Source organism: Physeter macrocephalus, chromosome 14, assembly GCF_002837175.3.
Source record: "Physeter macrocephalus isolate SW-GA chromosome 14, ASM283717v5, whole genome shotgun sequence".
Classification (NCBI taxonomy): Eukaryota; Metazoa; Chordata; class Mammalia; order Artiodactyla; family Physeteridae; genus Physeter; species Physeter macrocephalus.
Genome location: NC_041227.1, coordinates 14,010,003 through 14,031,269, shown reverse-complemented (window position 1 = coordinate 14,031,269; position 21,267 = coordinate 14,010,003). Strand labels below are relative to the sequence as shown.

The 21,267-nt window shown below is 53.3% G+C and overlaps 1 protein-coding gene across 2 annotated transcripts in view; it reads right to left on the bottom strand.

Moving 5' to 3' along the window:
- Positions 1 to 21,267, bottom strand: part of CDH22 (cadherin 22) — a 74,944-nt gene that overhangs the window by 1,874 nt on the left and 51,803 nt on the right. The window contains exons 7-10 of one of the 2 annotated variants that reach the window (XM_024128543.2): positions 19,418 to 19,554; positions 7,994 to 8,115; positions 7,758 to 7,875; positions 1,720 to 1,974 (exon numbers count right to left, since the gene is read on the bottom strand). In XM_024128543.2, the coding sequence (XP_023984311.1) occupies positions 1,720 to 1,974; positions 7,758 to 7,875; positions 7,994 to 8,115; positions 19,418 to 19,554 (632 nt within the window). The remainder of the gene's footprint in view (positions 1 to 1,719; positions 1,975 to 7,757; positions 7,876 to 7,993; positions 8,116 to 19,417; positions 19,555 to 21,267) is intronic. The other variant, XM_024128544.2, reaches the window with a different exon arrangement.

The following is a 21,267-nucleotide window of genomic DNA, read 5'->3' as shown; positions in this document are numbered from 1 at the left end:
GCCTGGACTTCTCCCCTGAAATCTAGATCGTACATCCAGTTTCCTCTCCAGCAAGTCCTCGGGGTTGACCAGGAGAATCGCAAACTTAATGTGTCCAAATTTGAAAGAATAATCTTTCCCCTTCCCACCCTCAGCCTCCCGGTCTCAGCGATGGCAACCCCAACTTTCCAGTTACTCAGGGCTTTTGGTCTCTTTCATTCACTGATGAATCCCAGTGCCTAGAACAATTTAGCACGTGGGTGGGGGTACTCACTGGATGGATAAATTAGGAACCGATGAGCAAATGAGAGAATTAAATGGATAGGTGGGTGGATGGGTGGACAGACATGTGCTGGGTATCCTATCAGGCACTGGATTCTTCTTGCAGCTCCAAACAGCTCAGGCCAGGCCAGTGGCCAGAACCAGCTGTGAGGGCCATGGGGCAGGGTGCTGGCTCCCGACCTAACAAGGTGGATCATGACAGGGAAGGAGGTGGGATCCAGGGACAGGTTGGGAGGGAGGAAACGTGTCAGGAGAGAAGTGGGAAAGATGGATGGACGGCTTCTGAAGCTGGAGGCCGGGAGCTGCGGAGGGGGATGCCCGTGAGAGCAGATGGTGGGGAGCGTGGGTGGCAGGCGACAGATGTGCCAGGCCTGATCAGTGATTCCGCCCGTCACCTTTAGAGCACTGATGCGCGCTTTCTTCGTTTGTGGGCAATTAGGCAGAAATTTGTTTGCACTGCCTCGGAAAATGAAACCGCTGTAAAGTGCATCCTCTGGAAAAAGGGTTTCTGAGCCATGGGCTGTGGAGCAGAGAGGAGGGGGGCCCTCCCAGCTAGGAGGGGCCTGCCCAGGACCTCTGCAGGTCCCAGGGGTGGGTGGTGAGGTGTGGGAGGCAGCTGGGTCTCCCGGGGAACTGAGCAAACCTGGCATCTGCCATCTGGCCCTTCCTTGAGTTCCTCCAGCTCTGGATGTTCCGTGAAGTCCAGTAGTCAGGACTAAGGTGAGGCCTTACTGCTTTAACAGTGAGAGGGGGCATCGTGGCCACCTGAATCCAGTTTAGCTCCTGAAAGTTGACCTCTTCCCTGGGGACACTCTGGGGGTTCAAATGGCTGCCGGTGGAACTGATACCTGAGTAGATTTTGCCCCCTCCCCAAGTGTCTTAAGATTTTACTCCAGCTGCCCCAAAGTTTTGCCCCCAGTTTAGATTCCTAGCAGGCGGGGTAGTTAAAGGAGCAGGGAACACAGGGTGAAAAGACCTGATTTCAAGTCAGAAGATTAACTGGGTCCCCTTTTGCAAGCCACTTAACGACTCTGAGCCTCAGTTTTGTCATCTCAAAAATGGGGATGATACATCTGGCTGAGGTTCACAAGAGCCCTTTTTTTTTTTTTTACTAAAAGTACTACATAAAGACTAAAATAGGACAATAGACATGAGAGAATTTTTAAAAATAGGCTCGGTTTTTAAAAATTAGAGAGACTTCGGGCCATGTAGAGGGTGGGCCAGCATGAACTTCGTCTCAGCTGGGGGCTGACACCTTCTGGAGTTGGTGGTAGGGCTGCTCTGTACTTAGGAGACTTCTCGTAGGAGCTGCAGGTTAGAACTTGGACATCAATCAAGCCAGCCCTTCCTAGGATGGGGAGGGAAAGTGAGACGCCCATGGGGGCACCTCAGGAAGGAAATCCAGGGTCCGAGGATGGGGGCCAGTCAGGCAGGGGGGCTGGCTCTTGGCGGACTTACCGACCAGGATGAGGACACAGCCCAAGAGGGCGATGAGGGCTCCGGGGCTGAGGGAGGTGGCCATGACAAAGGCCGTGGTGTTGCAGGACTGGATGGCGCCGGAGCTGTCGCAGCCACAGATGCGGATGGTGAGTGTCCCCGTGCTGCTCAGCGTGGGCGGCCCACTGTCCACCACCAGGATGGGCAGGAAGAACACGTCCTGCTCCTGCCGGTTGAAGCCCATGTGCTGCGTGTGCACCGCGGCTGTATTGTCTGCTTCGAAGAAAGGGAGTGGTGTGTGACTTGGGTTCGGCCTCCCCCGTCCCAGGCACCTCCCGATTCCACCTCGGGATCTGCCTTACTCTGCCCCCAGCTACTGTCTCCCAGCTGACCCGCGGGTCTATTCCCTGATCTCCTAAAATTCTGTTACCGGCTCTCCCCAGATTCTGCCCCCAGCCGCCTGAAGGTCCTGTCCCCGGCCACAGAGCCCTCGATTCTGTCCTTAGCTGTCCTAAGCTTCTACTCCCAGCTGTCTCAAAATTCTGTTTTCAGCTCTTCCAAGATTTTTGCCCCCAGTGGTGCCAAGGTCCTGTCCCCAGCTCTTCCAAGATTCTGTCCCCAGCTGGGCCAAGGTCCTGTCGCTGGCTGTATCAAAAAATTTTTTTTTTGCCTTTTGTCTCAACAGCCTTTTTTTCTTTCTGATTCCGCCCCAGCTGTCCAATGCATCCTGGTCCTGGGGGCCTGTGGTCCTTGGGTTGTGGCTTCCTGGGCACTGACAAGTTCTGGGTCATCAGAGAAGACTGGGAACGCGGGCTGGCACCTGCCTTTGGCTGAGGCATCTTTCTGTCAGGAGTCTCTTTAAGAGCTGAGCCTGGAGGGCTGGGGGCATGCCCCTTGGGGCCTGATGAGGACACCCCAGGGTACCAAGGTCACCTCACCGGTCTCTTTCCTTTTGATGCATAATGGCCAGAGGGGACAGTGAACTCACATGAATGATACTCATCGCACTGCTTCGGCCTCGTGCTGGGAGTGCCAGTCAGGACTCGGGGGGTGGGTGTAGAACACGGGCTGAGGTGTAGGCGAGCCCACTTCCCCCGCCCTCGTGACTCCTCCACACCTCTCCTGCATGCGCCAGGCCATCACTGACCCTCTGTCATTTTGGTGGCTGCCAATGTGGTAGTCGAGAAGTACTCAGAGCCCAGCTGCCTGCTGCTCCCATCCTTGACAGCCAGCTCCACAAAAGGGGTCCTGCTTCCTGCTGGGGGCCCAGGCCTGCCTCCTGAGTCCTTCTCTCTGCCCTCGCAGGCCTCAGGCTGGTCTCCCTGACCTCAGACTTTGACAGCCTGGGTGCCTTCCCCAGCTCTGCGGTCCCAGTTAACTCAGCCTCTTCCCCGCAGCCCCCAATTCAGTGCGCCTGCCTGGCCTTCCCCATCGTGAACACAATGCAGGAGAAAGAGCCCTTGGAAGGGCCGACTTGTGAGCTTGGGCACACCTGTGAAGTGGACTGGAGGTCCAGCCGAAACAAGACTGGTCATGGGTTAAAGCTCATGTGATGGGCACATATGAGTTCATTGTGTTATTTTATCTACTTTTATACATCTTTGAAAATTTCCATTAAAATGTTAATAACTAAGGCTGAGTTGGTCATTTACTAGCTTGGGAAACTCATTTAGCTTCCCTGGATCTCAGTTTCCTCATCCGAAACGGAGGAAAATAGCATCACGTAGGTGTGAGGATTAAACAGTGTAAGTAGCACATAACCCTTAGAACAGCTCCTAACACATAGAAATGCTCCAGGAATGCTGGTTGTTAATTTTTTCTTGCCCCACCCCCACGTGCTACACCCCGCACCCGCCCTCTGTCTGGGCTGCCCTGCCTTTATTCACTAAGTTCCCGCTAGCTGGAACACCCTCTCCACTTTCTTGCCTGGGCAAATTCCTCATCCGTCATGCTCCAGCTAAATGTCACCTCTTTTCTGTGGCCTCCTTTCTACGCTTCCCTGGGAAGGAAGGATTTATGGCTTCCCCCCCACCTCCCTGCTCTGACTGTGCAGGCGCCACGCACACTTCTGTTACAGCACTTGTCATGCTGTGTTAAGGTAGCGTGTGCCTGTCTCTTCCCTGGCACTGAGCCAGCCTTGAAGAATGATGCTTGAATAAACCACATCTTTTAGGGTAACTCGTGGTCCTGGGTAAGCTCCTCAAGCTCTGGCTTGAACTCTAGCCCTCCTGCCAAAGGGTGAGCCAACGCCAGCTGTGACAACATCTGCCTTCCCCTGGGAAAGGCTCAGGAGCAAGATGAGGAAAAGAGGGGATGGTGTGGGACTCCTTTGCATTGGCTGCATACTTCTTATGTATCAAGGACTGGGTAGATACTTTAAATACACAGAAATGTTTAATCCTCACAACTACCAAGAGTTGTAACGTTATTCCCATTTTATATACGTGGCAGTTGAGGCTCAGAGAGAAGGGATTTGTCTGAATGTATCCTGTGAATTGGAGGCATAGCTACCTTTTCCAACCATCCATTGAATCATCCATCCATCCATCCATCCATCCATCCAATAAATCTTCATTGAGTAACTACTCTGTGCTTGGCACCATGCTAGTCATGGGGGGTAGGGAATAATGGGGAGCTAAATCAACCATAATCCTGGATCTGGCCTTATATTCTGATGCGAGAGACAAAGGTTAATCAAATAAACTCACAATTTAGTCTACAGTTGTAAAACATGGTGAGTGCTAAGAAGGAAAAGTATAGGAAGAGCATCTAACAGAGGATCTGACCAGTCTGGGATATCAGGGAGAACTTTCTGGAAGAAATGATATTATTGTGAGCCCTGAACAATGAATTCTAGGAGAAGGAATAGTCCATGCAAAGGTCCTGAGGTTAAAAGAGGCACAGGAACTCAAGGAACTGAGAGCAGTCCTTTGCGGCTGGAGGGGTGAGGGTGATGACTAGAGAGAGTCAAGAAGAGGCTGGAGGGGGAGGCAGGGGCTCATAATAGAAAGTCTTAGAGGCCACGGTAAGGACTGGGTTATTTTCCTAAAGGCAATAGGAGGCCACCGATGGATGGGCAAATAAGCGACCTAGTGACATATCATCCATCTATTCAATAGCAAATACTAATTAAACACCCTCTATAGGTCAGGATTATTCTAGCCCCTGAGGATACAGCAATGAACAAGACAGACATGGTCCCTGCCTTTGCGAAGCCTACCTTCTAAGCAAGGGAGCCTCTGATCTAATATACAACAGTGGACGTGGAAGACCAGTTAGGAAGCTATTGTGTGTTCTAGATGTGAAATAACAGTGGTAGTGGAGGCACAGAGAAGTGGACAGATTTGAAAAATGAGTGGCTGGCTCTGACTCAGCCTCTAATTCCCAAGCAAGAACAGAGGAGAGGAGAGGAGAGGACATATTTGTTTCTCAGGGTTGCTGTCTTTGGCCATGGAACCATATGTTTGGAGAGCTCTGGTCCCTGCTACTCCTTCACCCCATAAGAGGAAATCCCTGAGCATCATTCCTTTACCTCTCAGCTGCCCTCCTGGGCAGCAGCTGGCTTCATTTGGGGCAGCCAGTGGTCACCCCAGGCCCCTACCCCACCCTTCCAGGCAGGATCTGCGCCCAGCATTGCATTCATCCATCTGGCCTGACATACATCAGTGTCAATTCTGGCTGCAAAAGCAATATTTATAAATCACGTTTCCAAACTGGCTACAAATTTGTACAAAGAAACAGATGGGTTGGGGTAGCCGTTTGTCAACTGGGATATTTATATAGTGAGGAGGAGGGGGCTTGGCACACCGTGGGAAGGGGCCGGGGGACTGGAGGAGGAGCCCTTTCCTGGCTGTGCTGGCCTCAGCACGCTGCTGCCAGCCTTGCTCCCGGGGCTCGTACGCAGGTGGTCACACTGGATGGGAGCCCTGGTGGCCAACCCAGCCCCCAGCCCCCACCCCCCGTCAAAGAGAGGCAGTTGGGGCAGAACCTCAGGCCCCTTGGGTTGGAAAGATTGTGAACTTGGTGAGGTCAATCCAGGGCTATTTGTGTCTCCTGCGCTCAGCTCGGGGTACCACTGCCATAATGAGAAGTCAAGGCAGCACTAGTCGTTAAAGTTGTTAAAACATTGAACTACTTCCAAAAAGGTTTAAATAGCCATGACTCTGAGTCCCCCAAGTCCTTCCCTGCTGCCTCAGCCTCTCCCTCAAGCACACCCCCAACTTTAACACGATCAAGTCACTAAGGGGTTAAAGCCTGGCTCAGCAGAGGCTCCATGATCCTACTCCAGATTACTTAGGATCAGGGTCCTTTCTGATTGATTATCTGAGCTGCACTGGTTGTTAAATATTTTTAATATTACTCCTGGAAATACAGATGGGTCTGGCTTCAGAAGCCACTGAGGGAAGGGGTGTCAAGGTCCTGGGGGTGATACCAGACCTGGAACAGGATCAGAAGGAACCCACATAATGTGGTGCCTAGTACCTCTCTGACTACATCTCCTCCAGTCCTGTCACTCACTCACCCCAACTATGCAGGTCTCGAACATCCCAAGCCTGTTCCCACCTCAGGGTCTTTGCACTTGCTGTTTCTTGCACTTGGATCATTCCTTGTCCAGTTATCTGCATGGCTCACCCCCTCACTTCCTTTAGATCCCTACTCACTATTGATTCCTTCAGAGAGGGCTTCCTAGATCACCTTATTTAAAATAGCTTCTACTCTTGCCTTGCTTTATTTCCTCCTGTTTTGTCTAACACATGTTTTTGTTTTTATGTTTTCCTCTGGCCACGCCGCGTGGCTTGCGGGATCTTAGTTCCCCGATCAGGGATCAAACCCGTGCCCCCTGCAGTGGAAGCTTGGAGTCCTAACCACTGGACTGCCAGGCAATTCCCTAACACATATTTTTGAATACTTACTAGGTGCCAGGCACCCAGGGTCCAGCACTGAATAGAACAAAGTCCAGACTCGTGAAGATTGCATTATTCCTCCCTGCCAGCCACTTATCAACCCCATCATAATATTTATTTGTTTAATTTCTGTTTCCCGTCTCTAGAATATAAACTCCACGAAGGCAGGGATTTTGTCTTGCATGCCGCTGCATTTTCAGGACCTAGAACAGTGCCTGACATGTAGGGACTGTATTTCAATAAATGGTCAACAAATAATTGCTGAATGAAGGAAATGCCATGTTCCAGGTACTGACAATATACCTCGGTAACCCACATCTCACTGGGACCACCTAGCTGCCTGGCCGGCATCTTCAGCCCCATTTTACAGATGATGAAACTGAGGCAGGCATTAGGGTTGCATAGAAAGCCTTCAACTGAGCCTAGGCTGGGACCCAGGTCCCTCACTCCCAGTCCATTGATCACCCCGTCCCCCAGTCTACTCCTCAAAGGTTCAGACTTCAACTTCTCACTGAAGGGGAACTTGCAGGGGTGGGTCTCACAATGGGATCAGCTCAGGATGGGAGGGGCAGTTTGCTTTCAAGGTAGCAAGCAGGAAGTACACTGGAACTGAGATAGGTGTGGGTTTGAGTCCCAGCCTCACCACTGACTCTCTATATGACCCTGGGTAGGTCCCTTATCCTCTTCGAGTCTCATCACCTGCAAGATGGGGGGAGGGGTAAGAAAACCACCTCCCAAGGTGACCGTGCAGATGCAAAGAGAAATGCGAGTGGGATAAAGCACTTTTTAAACGGAGGGGTGGGAGTGTGTGCGTGTGGCTTATTCCAATCTTCACTTAGATCAGGGGCTCTTTCCACCCTGGATGCTGGGCCACCCCCCCCCCCCCCCACTCCTCATGTATTCCCTCTCTATATCTTTCCATCTACCATGCTCTATCCTGGGGCAGCCCTCCTCCACTCAGCCAACCCACCTCCTGCTTGTTCTTCAGGGTCTGGCTAGCAGGCTGGGTAACATCTCCAGCTTGGCTCAGACTTGCTGTGTGATCTTGGACCCACCACTGGCCCTCTGGGCGCCTCTATAATATGGGAAGGGGTTGGCGAGGCTAAGCCCCTCCGTCCATGGACCCTAGGATTTGGTTGTTCTGAGATAACTCACCTTGGATGTTGAGCAGAGAGAAATGAGGGGTGCTGGGAGCTTCCGGCACCAGGCGGAAATAGAAGCGGTGCCCGCCCTGGGGCTCGTCTCTGTCTACCACACTGATGGTCTGGATGAGCTGAAGGGTGAGGAGGGGGCAGGGAGCTGAGGTGAGGCCAAGCCCACTCTGGGCTTGAGTAGAGGGTGTCCTGGCCAGTCCTGGCAGCGACCCCCGGTCCCCAACCCTTCAGTGCTACCTGGCCTGGCTCGGCATCCTCACACACGGCTGCCTCGTAGGGTGTGGCCAGCTCTGGGGGGTTGTCGTTCACATCCAGGATTCGGATCCTTAGGGATGCCCGGGATAGCTGGGCATGATTGTCTGTAACAAGAGCACAGCCGTAGGGTGGGAGGCATCAAGCGTGAGATTTAGACAACCCCCCCATCTACTGCTAGGACAAGAGTAGGCAGTGAGGTCACACTGAGAGATCTGTGGGTTGATCAAGCTCATATGAGGACCAGGACCAAGGATGTCTGGCTAACTGGGTCATCACCACCACCACCCTTGCTACAATCAGCACCACCATTAGATCACCAGTGTAACCATAGCCATTACTGTCACTATTGCCACCACCCCACTGCCATTAGCACTGGTACCACTGGCATCATCACCACAAACTCCATCACCATAATCACCAGTACCACCCCATCACCATCACCAACACCATCACCATCTCCACCATTACTACCTTCACCATCACCATCACCATTACTAGTACCACTACCACCATTAAACCATCACCACCATTAGCATTATTATTGCCACCTCTTCCAACATAACTATCAGTACCACCATCACCATCCTCACCATTATCACCACCACCAATGCCATCACCACTCCATCGTTACCATCACCATTAGATTATCAATACCATCACCATTAGAATTATCGCTGCCACCACCACCACTGCATTGGCTAATACCACCTTCCTCATCTCTACCATCATCACAAACACTAAGGCCATCACTCTCACCACGCTTACCACCCCCATCACCCCCCTGTGGCCACCATCATCAATATTACCACCATCATCATCACCAATCATTCACTATCTCCACCATCTCGGCCACAACGTTCATTACCAGTCCCACCAATACTACCATGACCCCCGCCATCATCACCCACATCACTATCACATCACCACCCCCCACTCCCACCTGCAACAACACTACAATCAACATTGCCATCTCCATTCCATCACCGTGGAGTGCACAGATTTCTCCTGGAGTATCCATATCCATTATTTCAGGTGTCCTTGCAGAAATCCTATGGTTTGGTACAATTTCTATCCCCACATTGCATAAGGGAAACTAAAACATGCGAAAGTTTAAAGAATTGGTCAGCTGACAACCGAAGTCCCAAACCTCTGCTCTTTTAAGACCCGCTCATGAGAGGGCAAGACAAGTCCACTGGAGGTGGGTCTTTGCCAAGGTCCTCAGCAAAGCCACAAAGTCCCCACTCCTCCAACTGCAATGTCTTTGAGGTCAAGGCCTCTGTTGTATTAATCCCTGGGTCCCCAGCATTGTGGGATGTGGCATAGAGTTGGTTCTAATAGATTTGTTGAATGAATGAATGAAGCCTGGAAACATTTAGACAGAAAGAGTCTTGAAATTCAGGCATGGCTCTGTCTCTGACATAGTGTTTGACCTTGGGTAAAACTTTTCCCGCTCTGGTATGTTTCCACACCTGGAAAATGAACAGAGCATAGAGATTAAGAGCAAGGACTTGGGAGCCAAGTGGTTCCAATCTCAACTCTGTCACTTAGTAGCTGTGTGATCCATGCCAGGTCACTTGACCTCTCTGTGCCTCAGTTTTCTTACCTACAAAATGGGGCTACTAGTAACAGGTTGGTTAAGAGGACAAATTGAGTTAATAGGTGTAAGGCATTTAAAACTGTGTACATAGCACATAAGTGTTACATAAGGATTTGTTAAATCAACAGATATCCTTGAAGGATCCTTTCAGCAGTGACATTCAGTGACTCTAGGCTGTTGGGATACCTCATCCGAGCCTGTCCTCTCCGAGAAGCACCCTGAATGTTGGCCCTTTACAGCCCCCCACCCAGACCCCTGAGTGCTCATTGGTGCCCTGTCCTTGTCTGTCTTAGCCATGAGTTCATTACTGCCATGTTCTACCTGCCAGTGAAATCAAGGACATCCCCTGGGAGAGGAAACTACCCCCTTCCAAGCAGTGACTTGATGGCTGGGTCTCTGACCCGGCTGACAGGGAGCTATTTTGGGGGCAGCCTGGAAGCTTCCAGGGAGCCAGGAACCCCATGAGTTTTGGGGGCAAGTGGGGGCTGGTCGGCTGCTTTCTTCTCTGAACTCAGGGCCCCACTGGATGCCGACTGCAGCTGTTCTTGTGTTGATAAAAAGAGAAATGGAGATTGGGAGGCAGGTGCGGCCACCTCCTCGGGGGGTCAGGGAAAGGAAGCGGGGCGAGGGGGGGAGTCCTTAATTAACTCAGACCCCGGCTCCTCTCTGGAGCTCCCCTTAGGCAGGGGCGCCTTATCTTCTCAGCTCACCCAGATCTGCTGCTTCAGCGATTAGAGGGGCCTTTTCTGGGGGCGGGAGATGGGAGTCGTGACTGGGAATGTCGGGTGAGCTGTTATTTTTAAGAGTGTTTTGCCAGAGAACTTAAACAGCCAGCCGGTGGGTGCTTAGGAGGGGAGGAGGGGAGAAGGGGAGGAGGGGAGGTTGAGGTCCGCTGCCAGGATCAGGCACCTCTCTCCCCACTGAGGCAGAAGGTGGGTAGGGGGTGGCCAGGGCCCCCTCCCCTGCAGTGGGTGGGGTGTGCAGGGCTGGAGGGAGAGACAGGGTCCTATGGGGCCATGTAGAAGGGGGACCTCAGAGTAGGATAAGATCCTCAGTGGGCAGACACCCCGCTGGAAGGTTGGGTCCACTGCTGGTGAGACCCCCATTATTGTACCATTCCTCTGGGTTCTGCTGGGCCTCTCCTACCTCTTTTTTCCCCCAGCTTTATTGAGATGTAATTGACATATAACATTGTGTAAGTTTAAGGTGTAAAATAAACGCAGATATTGCAATGTTTGTCACAATAAGATTAGTCAGAACATCCTTACCTTACCGTCTTGTTGTTGTCCTATCTCCTCCTTTCAAATGTCATGGGTCACCTCTTGGGAAGGCCTTGATCCTTTTTGGCATGAGGGTTCGGCAGATCTGAGAGGTAGGGCAGCCGAGAGGTGTGCCTCCACGCGGCCAGAGTTGCCACCTACAGAGCTTATCCCAGAGACCCCTGAATTTGGGGCTGGTCTGGACCCCCCAGAGCTTGTGGTCCAGCCCTAAGTCAGCATCCTGTGCTCTTGACATCGTGGCAGTCTTCAGCTTGGCTATTAGAATCACCTGGGAAGCCTTTAAACCGTTCTAAGCCCAAGGCTTGGTCATTGGTGGTTTTTTAACAGCTCCAGGTGAATCTAATATGTATCAATAGCAAGTGTTGCAAACTACTGCCTGGGGGGTGACTGGCAGGTGCTGGGGGAGGTCCAACCTGGCATCTCGCCTCTGATTGGCTTCCTCCAAACTCCTCCTGATCACAGTTAGCATCATTTGTAATAATTGATAATAATGCATAATTTTTACCAACTTAAATGTTTCTGGTATAAAATAAGAAACCCATCAATTAATTAACCTTCCTCTTTGTGCAGGACTTTCCAATTTATAACAAACTTTCTTATCTATGACATCATTGGATCCTCAAAACAACCCATAAAGGAGGTCTTGTTAAACCCATTTTTTTTTTTTTTAATTTAATTTTTGGCCATGCCACGAAGCTTGCAGGATCTTAGCTCCCCAACCAGGGATCGAACCCGGGCGCCGGCAGTGAGAGCACTGAGTCCTAACCACTGGACTGCCAGGGAATTCCCTAAACCCATTTTGTAGATGGAGAAACTGAGGCCCAGAAAGGGGCAAGACTTCGTCTAAAGCCACAGGCAAGTCAGTGGCAGAACTGAGGTCGGGTCCTAGGTCTCCCGACTCTAAGTCCAGTGCGTGGTCTAGATGCAATGCCAGTGGGCCCTCCTGCTGCCTGAATGTTTGTCCATCCAGACGCAGCTACTGCTCGGACCGAGGCCAGGCTGACCTCACCCGATGCCCAGTGGCAGGTGCTGTCTCTGGGGGCTGGATCCCCCATGGGTCCCACGCCCCTCCCTTGGCATTTCAGTTCAGCTGACTGACATGCAAATTAGTTTAATTATTTCTTCTTCTAAAATAAATTATGTTTTGCAGTAGCTGCAATATGTTGTGTCAGGCAAAATTACATTCAATATTTTTAAACTAATTGATGCAGCCTTGAGGAAGACTGATTGACAACCCAGAGCTGAGCAGGCCCGCAGTCTTAACCGATTCCTAAATTAAAATTAAACGTGCTTCAGCCCGGTGCTTCCTCTCTGAGCTGGCTCACCATTAATCCAGGGAGGTGGCAGGTATAGCCCTGGGGAGCCGAGGGGCAGAGGAGGGTGGGCAATTCCTTGGGTGCCTTGGGAAGAGAGCAGGCTTGGGCGGGAGAGCTGCTGTGCTGTGTGGGCAGGCCCCTTACCTTCTTTGGGCCTCAGTGTCCCTTATGTATAACAGACGGGGGATTGGACCAGGCAATTTGAAACTGAGACTTCTGGTTTTTGCTGACTATTACAGTTTGAGCGCCTCCTTTGTACCAAGAACACAACATTGAACAAGACCAACACGGCCTCTTGGTCTAGCGGCAGGGACAGATATCACTCTAGACTGTGCTAAAAGTAGAGAGAAAAAAGTCCAGGATTGTGAGAGTATGAGGCAGGGGTGCCTACCCTGGTGGGGTGCAGGGATATTTGCCCTGGCGTAGATGACCTTTAGGCTGAGATCCAACTAGGAAGTAATAAGATGAAGGGGATGGGAAGGAAAGTGTGCTCCAGGCAGTAGGAACAGCATGTGCAAAGGTCCTGGGGTGGGAGGGGAGGCTGTAGATAGTAAGATTCTGGATTCCTTCTAAGGAAGACCCCCACCCCCTGGCAGTTCCTAACCTGGTGTCTGGACCAAACTGGACTTGGAGGGCTAGAGGCCAGTAGGAAGTGTAGGGGGGATGGGGCCTGGCCTGGTGACCCTGTTAGGGAACTCCTAGGGATATGCTCCTGCCAGAAGGACACCAGCAAGCACATATCGAGCACCTGCCATGGGCCAGGGTCTGTGCTGCCTCATTTCATCCTGTCAACCGTCGTGGGAGGTAGGGATTTGAATTACTGCCGTTTTGCTGATGAGGAAACTGGCTCAGAGAGGGTAAAGAACTTGCCCGAAGTCTCACAGGGAACCATCAATGGAACCTGGGTCTGGGTCCAAAAGGGGAGTTTTAACCATCAAATGGTACTGCCTTTCTGACCATCTTCAGCTGCCAGAATCCGACTTGCCTCAAGACCCCAAACAAATGTCTCTGCCTGCTTCAGGAAGCTCTCCTTGACTGCCCTAGTCCTGGGCAGTCAGACTATAAGCCCAAGACCTACACGCCCATAAGGCCCTTGTGATCTTCCTCCCTGGCCTCGTCCCTCACCTGGCTCTCCCGTTCCCTCTGCTCCAGGTTTCCTCCTTTCCCTCCTTCAGATCTTTGCCCAGATGTCTTCCCAGAGAGACCTCCCCTGATGACCTTATTTAAATTTGTTCCTTGTCACCCCACCAGCTACCCACTTCCCTGCTCTACTTTTCTCCACGGCACTTATCCAACACCCGCTATATTTTTACTCACTTAACTTGCCCATCATCTATCTCCCTCACTAGAAAGTAAGCAGAATTTTGGTCTCTTGTGTTTGCTGCTGTATCCACAGCCCCTCTGTGCATGGCACACAGTAGGTGCTTAATAAAGATTTAGCGAATGAATGGATTTCACTGTCTGTGGCACCCCTGACTATGCTGGGATGCTGTGGAGGTGACAGGGAGAGACTGAGGCCTCTGGATGGACTAATTCTGTGAGGGTTTCACGTCCCCCCCGCCCCCGCCCAGATCCCACCATCTAGGGAGCAGTAAAGCTGTGTGACCCTCTTCCTGCCTCTCTCTCTGGACCAAGCTTTTCTCATTCGTAAAACAAATGGAGCTGGACTCTGAAGTTCTCCTTGGCTGTCACAGAGAAAGAGACAAGTGGGGTCGCAAGAGCAGGAGTGGGAAGGAGAGTGAGAAGTGGGGAGGGGGGGAAGGAAGGGGGGCAGAGAGGTGGGGGGCCGCTGGAGGGTACCTCCTTGCAGTGGTGCAAGGGTGGGAGGAGCAGAGCCTGGACCCTCTTCTCCATCGTCCCCTCAGCGCCTCCCTCCTCTCGAGGGAATTAAATTGCATCCAAACACCAGGCTCTGATTAGCGCTGGCCAGCTGGGCAGGAAGATTTATCATCCCAATTACGAGCTGGCCAAGACAAGCAGGCAGGACGGCGAGGGGGGCTGGGTGAGCAGGTGGGAGTGCGCCGTGGTGCGGGGCGGGGGGGGCTGTCAGGGCTGCCGGGGGCGGTCGCCTCGCACTCCCTGCCCCGTCCCCACTCACCTCCAGTGGGAGCATGAGGTTAGGGTGCCCTTCTCTGTTTCTTTGATTATCTGTTTGGCGTCCACGTGGAGATGGAAGGTTAGCCCTTGTTGGGGTGGGGATGTCTGGTCCTCCGTAGGGTGCGGGAGGACTTCTGGGTAAAACAGGGGCCCTGGAATTGGGGGGTGGGGTGGGAGAAAGTTTTCCTTCCTAGGGCTAGGTTGGTCCTGATACTCTGGGCTGTCTTATGAGACCCCACGGACATCACAGAAATCTTTGTTCCTGGTGGCATCTGTTAAGTACATAGGTGGCACAGGATCCCGGGAGTTACCCAATCCAAGAGGAACCCAGGCCTCATTTACACACCTCTGGTGATGGGGAGCTCACTGCCTTCTGAAGCAACCCCTTCCATGCAGGGCTGTGCCAGGCCTCTTCCCCAGATGGCACCACAGTCAGCCTCCCTGGCACTTCCTCCTGCCCATCCCCACCCTGCCCTGTACCCTCAGCACATGTCCAAGCCCGAGCCTTCCTGACAGCCTCCCATCTGTTGCCTGCTCCAGGCTGCCCCCCTCCCGTCCACCCTCCCCCACCAACCCGAGTGAACGCTGGGGACTGCACATCTGACCATCTTCTGCTCTAAAACCTGCGCTGGCTCCCTGTCGTCTCCAGGAGATGTCTGGCTGCTCACAGGACGCCCGAGGTCCTTCCTGTAGAGGCCCAGTGAGCTTCTGCATACTCACCTCACCCCACCTACTCCAGCCACTCTCTGGCTCCAGCCTCTGCCCACGCCCAGTCTCTCCATTCTCCGAATGGACAGGGGTCTTCCTGCCGGCCTAGCCTCCAGGCCTGAGCATGTGGGGCTCTTTCTGCTGGGAGCTCCCGAACCCCCTTTCCTTAGCCTTTGAGACCCAACTCAGATGTTCCCCTCCTCTGGGAAAGTCTCTTGCCTTCTCCTCTAGGCGGGCAAGTCCCTGGCTACACCTCCTGAATGCCCACCTCCCCCTTCCTCGCACTCTGCGCTGCCACTGACAGTTGATGTGTCTCTCTCCGCCCACCTGTGAACTCCTAAGGTCAGCGGCCAAGACTTTTTATCACTAGATGCCAGTGCCTAGAGCCGGTGGGTGACAAGAGGCCCTCAGCAGATACTTTATATAAAGCATTCAGCACAATATCTGGTATATTGTGAGCTTCAAATAAATAGAAGCCACTGTTATTAATAGTTAACAATACAGTTATTATCCTTATAGCTATCCAATATGGTACCATTTAATAGATGAGAAAACTAAGGCAAGAAGAGGGAAAAGGACTGCCCAAACTCACAGCTGGGAGCCATGCCACTAGAACCAGTTTTTCTCCATCATGTCGCCCTGCCTTCCTAACTGGGCGGGCAAGCCCTTTTATCTATCCATTCAGGAAATGTTTATACACACCTACTAAGTGCCAGGCCCGGTGTGAATGCTACAGATACAGATGAGACCCTGCCCTCATGGAAGGTATTGTTTCCTGGGGAAGAGAGATTAACTAAACACGCACACAAATGCATATATAAATCATAAAGTGTGCTTTGTGGTATGAAGGAAAAAATCAGGGGGCTGTAAAACCGTGACTTGGCCTGGGGTGACCCAGATGGGGAAGCTCTAGCTAATCTGGTTTTACTCTTTGCTGTCCGGGGCGGCTAGAGACCACCCCTCCAGACCAGCTTAGGGCTTCGAAGAGGGGGCCGGATGCAGCCCCCTGGCACCGCCCACTCCAGCACTGGCTTTCCAAGTCTCCCCCCTCCACCCCGCCATCTCTTTGAAGACTGTCCCTTTACAACTGCCCTTTCCACTGAAGGATTCAGACACAAATTGTACTTTAAATTCAATAACGGTCATTAATATTTCATGATTACAAAACGTTAAAGATAATGTCAGTGGAAGGAGCGTCTGCACGGGCAGAATGGATGACTCAGAAGTTTGGGGAGCGGGGAGCGGGCATACTAAGTGGTTCGGGAGTCTTTGAGGTAATCCGGTGTGACAGGTGGCGGCTCCCGGCTGAGTGCTGCATTCTCCGAGGTGCTGGCAAAGCTCAGCTGCTGTGTATAAATATTTCCCCTCTGATTCTTGTCACCTCTTGTTTGTTACAGCCGGAGCAGGCGGGGCACCGTGACCCCACCACCATCCCCTGTTTCTGAGGAAGCCAAATGGATGCCTCAGCAAGAAGGCATGGCTGTCGCACCTGGGGTCCCGGCTGGCTGCTGGGAGCCCTGGCCCTGCATGGACTTGCTCTGGGACTTCGGGGCCATCTCCGTTCCTTGCTGAGCCTCTATTTCCTTGGCTGTAAAGTGGGGATAATAATCTGTCCTTGTCTCACAGAGATGGCAAGAAGCCGGAGCGGGTGGATTATTTGCGACACTCCCGGCTTCGTGCCTGGCACCAAAGACATATGACTCGAGGGGCATCTGGGTGACAGCGGGCTGTGCAGTCAGACAGGCTTGCGCCGGGAATTTGGACAAATGACTTCACCTCTGTGAGTCTTAGTTTCCTCATCTACACACTGGGGATAACGGCAGAATCAACACCTGATGGGTGGGAAGATTCAGTGAGCACAGCATTGTAAAGTGCCTGGCACAGAGCTGGTGCTTAAGCCGAGTGCACAGAGTCAAGATCGATAGATACCATTAACTGAGAGCTAAGTACTAGGCTAAGTTCTCTCCATGTATTATCCTATTGAATCCTCCCACCAGCACCGTGAAGTGGGAACCATTCATTTTCCCATCGATTAATACCCTCGGCGAGGGTTGGGCAGGGGTTGTGAATTGCAGCTCAGAGGGGAGTGATCTCTAGCCCGGCGACCAGTCCCTTCCTTGCAGGGACTCATCTCCTTCCCCAGCTCAGTTGCTGGGGAGGGTTGGGCGTTGGCGTGGGGTCCCGAGAGCAGAGTACCAGGAAAAGGGAGGTCACGTAGCAAAGCTGCGGAGGAAACCAGGAACACTTGGTCCAAATCCCAGTTCTGCCGCCGCACGTCCTTGGACAAATCTCCTAATGATCTGAGCCTCGATTTTCCCATCAGTAAAATGGGTGCTGCTCTGTAACAGACCATGATCAATAAAGTACGTGCCAGAAAGCATGGAGCTCAGTAGCTATTAGGTAAACATCGTAAAATGTTTGTGGGGGACAGTCCCCCGGACACGCTCTCTGCGGTGAAGCGGCAGCACTGCAGACTTCGTATGTGGCTCTAGCTGCTTTCTGAAAGAGACTCACTGGGTAGAAGCACCATGCTTAACCCCAGAACGGCCTTGCTAGCGGCGGGCCTGTGGGCGGTGTGACAGCTGGTAGAGGAGATGTATCTGTGGGAAGGGAGGGGAGGCATCTCTGCCCAGCAGCTGGGTCAGTCCCCATGGCTGCCCAAGGGGCAGGTTCAGGGAGGTAGGGAGGGGGAGCTGTCTTCCTTCCAGTCCAGCCACCACTTCCTCTCCAGCCACCTTTGTTATCTCCCTTTCACGCGGTGGAGAAGTGGATTCAAAGGCTCGGGAGAAGCAGGCACTGAGGTTTGAGCCAGCTTTGTATTTTCTTTTAAACCGAAGTTGAAAGAGACGAAGGGAACTTCAGCCTAGGGACTTCCTTGGCTGGAATGGGCTGGTGGGGCCTGGGAAGTGGGAGGGACCAGCAGCAGGAGGAGGAGGAGGAAGGCCACCAGGAGGCCTCGAAGGGGCAGGAGGGGCTTGGGGCCGAGGTATGCAGAGGGCAGTTTGAACGGCACCCACCCCACCCAAGGCTCAGAGACTCTGAGTATTCCTGTTGTCACCACTGCCTCCTGGAGGCTTTGCTGGCTCCTGAGACCTGGAGAGCTGACAGGCCGGGGGAGCTTGCAGAGCAGGTCCAGGCAGGGGCAGCGGCAGCATTGCTTTGGTTGTGGAGGAGGCCTAGAACTGCCCTCTCTCCACTCCTGGGGTGCCGTGACCCTCCACGCTCTTAGCTCCTCCTCCACAGCCTGACTTGTCTGGACCCCATGTCCCAGGGCCCCCTCTTTCTCTCTCGGCTCACACTCCTCCCCGGCTGTGCCAAATTGCATGTCTCTCTCTCTCTCTCTCTCTCTCTCACACACACACACACACACACACACACACACACACACACACACACACTTCCAGAAACTCAGGCCAAGCACCTTGGAGTCATCCTTGACCCCTCTCTACCTCTCCTCTGTACCATCCCATCAGCAGGTCCTGCGGACTCTGTCTTCAGCCTGTCTCCCAAAGCTGACCGCATCTCACCATTAACATGGCTAATCATCCTGGGCCAGGCCACTGTCTCATCTTCTGGGCACTGTCGCATGTAACTTCTGGCTGAGCCCCTGTTCCCCCTCCACGCCCCCGCCCCCGCCCCGGAGCTCCCAGTCTATTCGCAATGCAGCAGCCAGAGGTATCATGTCAGGCAACCTCTCTCCTCTACTCAACACCCCCCAGTGACTCCCACCTCATTTGGAGTCAAGTCCAAAAACCTTGCAATGGCTGACCACTTTGCCCCTCACCAACCACACTGTCCTTGCTGTTCCTCCAACGCTAGGCAAACTACTACCTCAGGCCCTTTGCACTGGCTGTTCCCTCTCCTTGGAACACTCTTCCCTCTGACGGCGGCATGACTCCCTCACTTTACCGAGCTCTCTGTTGAAATGTCTCCTTTTCAGAGAGGCCTTCCCCTAAGAGAAACAATCCCCTCCCGAACCCCTTCCTCCGCTTTCTTCTTTCCCAGTTTCTTGTTAGCACTTAGCATCAGCTGACATGCATACACCCTTTCTCTCAGTTTGTTGATGGTCTAGCTCTACCCCATGGAGAAAGGAGTTTTTCTATCTTGTTCAGGGCTGTATCCCCAGCCTCTAAAAAAGGGATTGGTGTGTAGTAGGTGCTCAATAAATGCTGAGGTAAGAAAGCCAGACCCAAGACTGGCCCTGATTTTTTGGCTTGGGAGCCTTCCCAGATCTTTGTTCCTGCGGGTCAGCTTTTGCTGACCACTCCCCCACCCCAGCTTTGCCCAGTTTCTTACTCTTTGCCCCGCCCCCAGCCCTTGGCCCCTCCTCCCCGGGCTTTGCCCCGCCCCAGCTCCACCCCTCAGCCATCGCCCCTCCCTCCCACATTCGCCCCGCCCCCTGGCTCACCCGCCTCCATGGCCAGCACGGTGATGTTGTGCCAGCCGGCAGTCTCTCGGTCCAGCCCCTTGCCGGTTACGATGGCGCCCGTGTCCGCATCGATATCAAAAATCTGGTCCAAATCTGAGTCGCGGTCAATGGCGTACCTGAGGGAGGCAGGGCGGGGCTGATTGAAGGTGCCCTGGCGCCAGTGGAGCCTGTGCCCATGTCCCTCCACCCTACCCCCAAAGAGGAACCACCTGCCTGGGAGACACAAGAAGCAGAGGAGCGGAAATGGATCTGAGTTTGCATCTCAGCTGCACTGGGTACCTGCCATGTGACCACGGGCAACCCTCAAGCTTTCTGAGCCTCAGTTTCCTCAGCTGGGTAATGGGGCTAATGATTTGCGTCCCACGGTCGTTGTGAGGGCTGGAAGAAGGCAAAGGGCCCAGCATAGAGTTAGCACTCGAGGGATATTTGATTCTTATCTTTCCGTAAGAGATGACCCTAGAGCTGGGCTTGAGAAAGGGACAGGACGGCATTCCAGGCAGGGGGAACAGAAGCTGCAAAGGGCGGGTGAGAACTACGGGTGAGAATTACTTAGGGAATGGCAAATGGTGCAAAAACGGCCAGAACTGGGAAGTGGGGAGGAGGAGGCATCAGAACAGGCAGAGTGCAGAATTCAGGGGGCTGAGTGTCCTGGGGCGCCAAGGGGGATTTTGAGCAGGAGAGAGTGGGTCGGCTCTGTCGCTCTGAGACTCCCCGGAGGCCCCAGACAGGGCACACGGGCTGAGCGGAGGCGGCGGGAAGGGCTCTGGGGGGACGGCCGCCGGCCCCTCCCCGCCAGCGTAGCACGCCTGTGCTAATCTGCGGCTTTTTAGTTGCCGCGCGAAAAAGCCCTTTGTTCCGCCTTCTTCCCCGGCCTTTGTGCGGTTGCTCCAGGCCTGAAAGGCCCGTGTCCAACACATGTCTCGGGCAGCGGCGGCCCAGAGAGGCCCCACCAACTCTCTCCGCCGCTTCCCGGCGCTGATAACGCGGGAGGGGGCGCCGCCAGGCTGCGCGGCCGACGAAGGCCCCTAATGCCTAGCAAGGGCTCTTTGTGAAGCGGGGACAAAGGAGCGTGGTGGGGCGGGGCTCCGCCCCAGCGGGGCGCCCCTCCCCCCTTCCACCAGCAGAAGAAAAGGGGCCCTTCCCCCATCTTCCAGAGCGGGGAAACTGAGGATACCAGAAACACCCTCTGTGGGAACCCGAAAAGCCCTGAGATGACCCTTCAGTGGGGCCTTGGCTGCATTACCAAACCTCTCTGGGCCTCAGTTTCCTCATCTGTTGAATGGGGATAATGATGTCCAGTGGGACTGCACAGATCTGGGAGCAGCTGGAGCTGGCTTTGAATCCTCTGCTTCTTAGTCCACCTGTGTGACCTTGGACAAGTCACTGGACCTCTCTGGCCTCTGTTTGGTTGTCTGGAAAATAGGGTGGTTCATACTCACCTCACACTCGTGTGGGTTAGAGGAGGTAATTCATGGAACTGGGCAGAGGTGACAGCCCTTATTCTTTTCATATTCACTGTTGTAGTGGAACTGGAGGCTCGTGTCAAACTGAAAAGGCCTGGCCACGTGAGTGTAGTGGGCATTACAGCCCATCTCCTGAGTCCCTAGTTTATTGCCCCTTTCTGTCCCTAAGCTGCTAAGCCTATATTCTCCTTGGCCCTGATCAGCCTGGGTCCTCCTGACCCGGGTGAAAGTGTGTGGGGAGGTTCGGATTCAAGGTGACAATTCCTCTCACCGGTATAGCACTTAGCAGTTTGCAGCTTACTTTTCCTCCAGCCATCCCTCCCTTCGTTCCTTTATGCCTAAACATTAACTGAGTGCCTTCTCTGT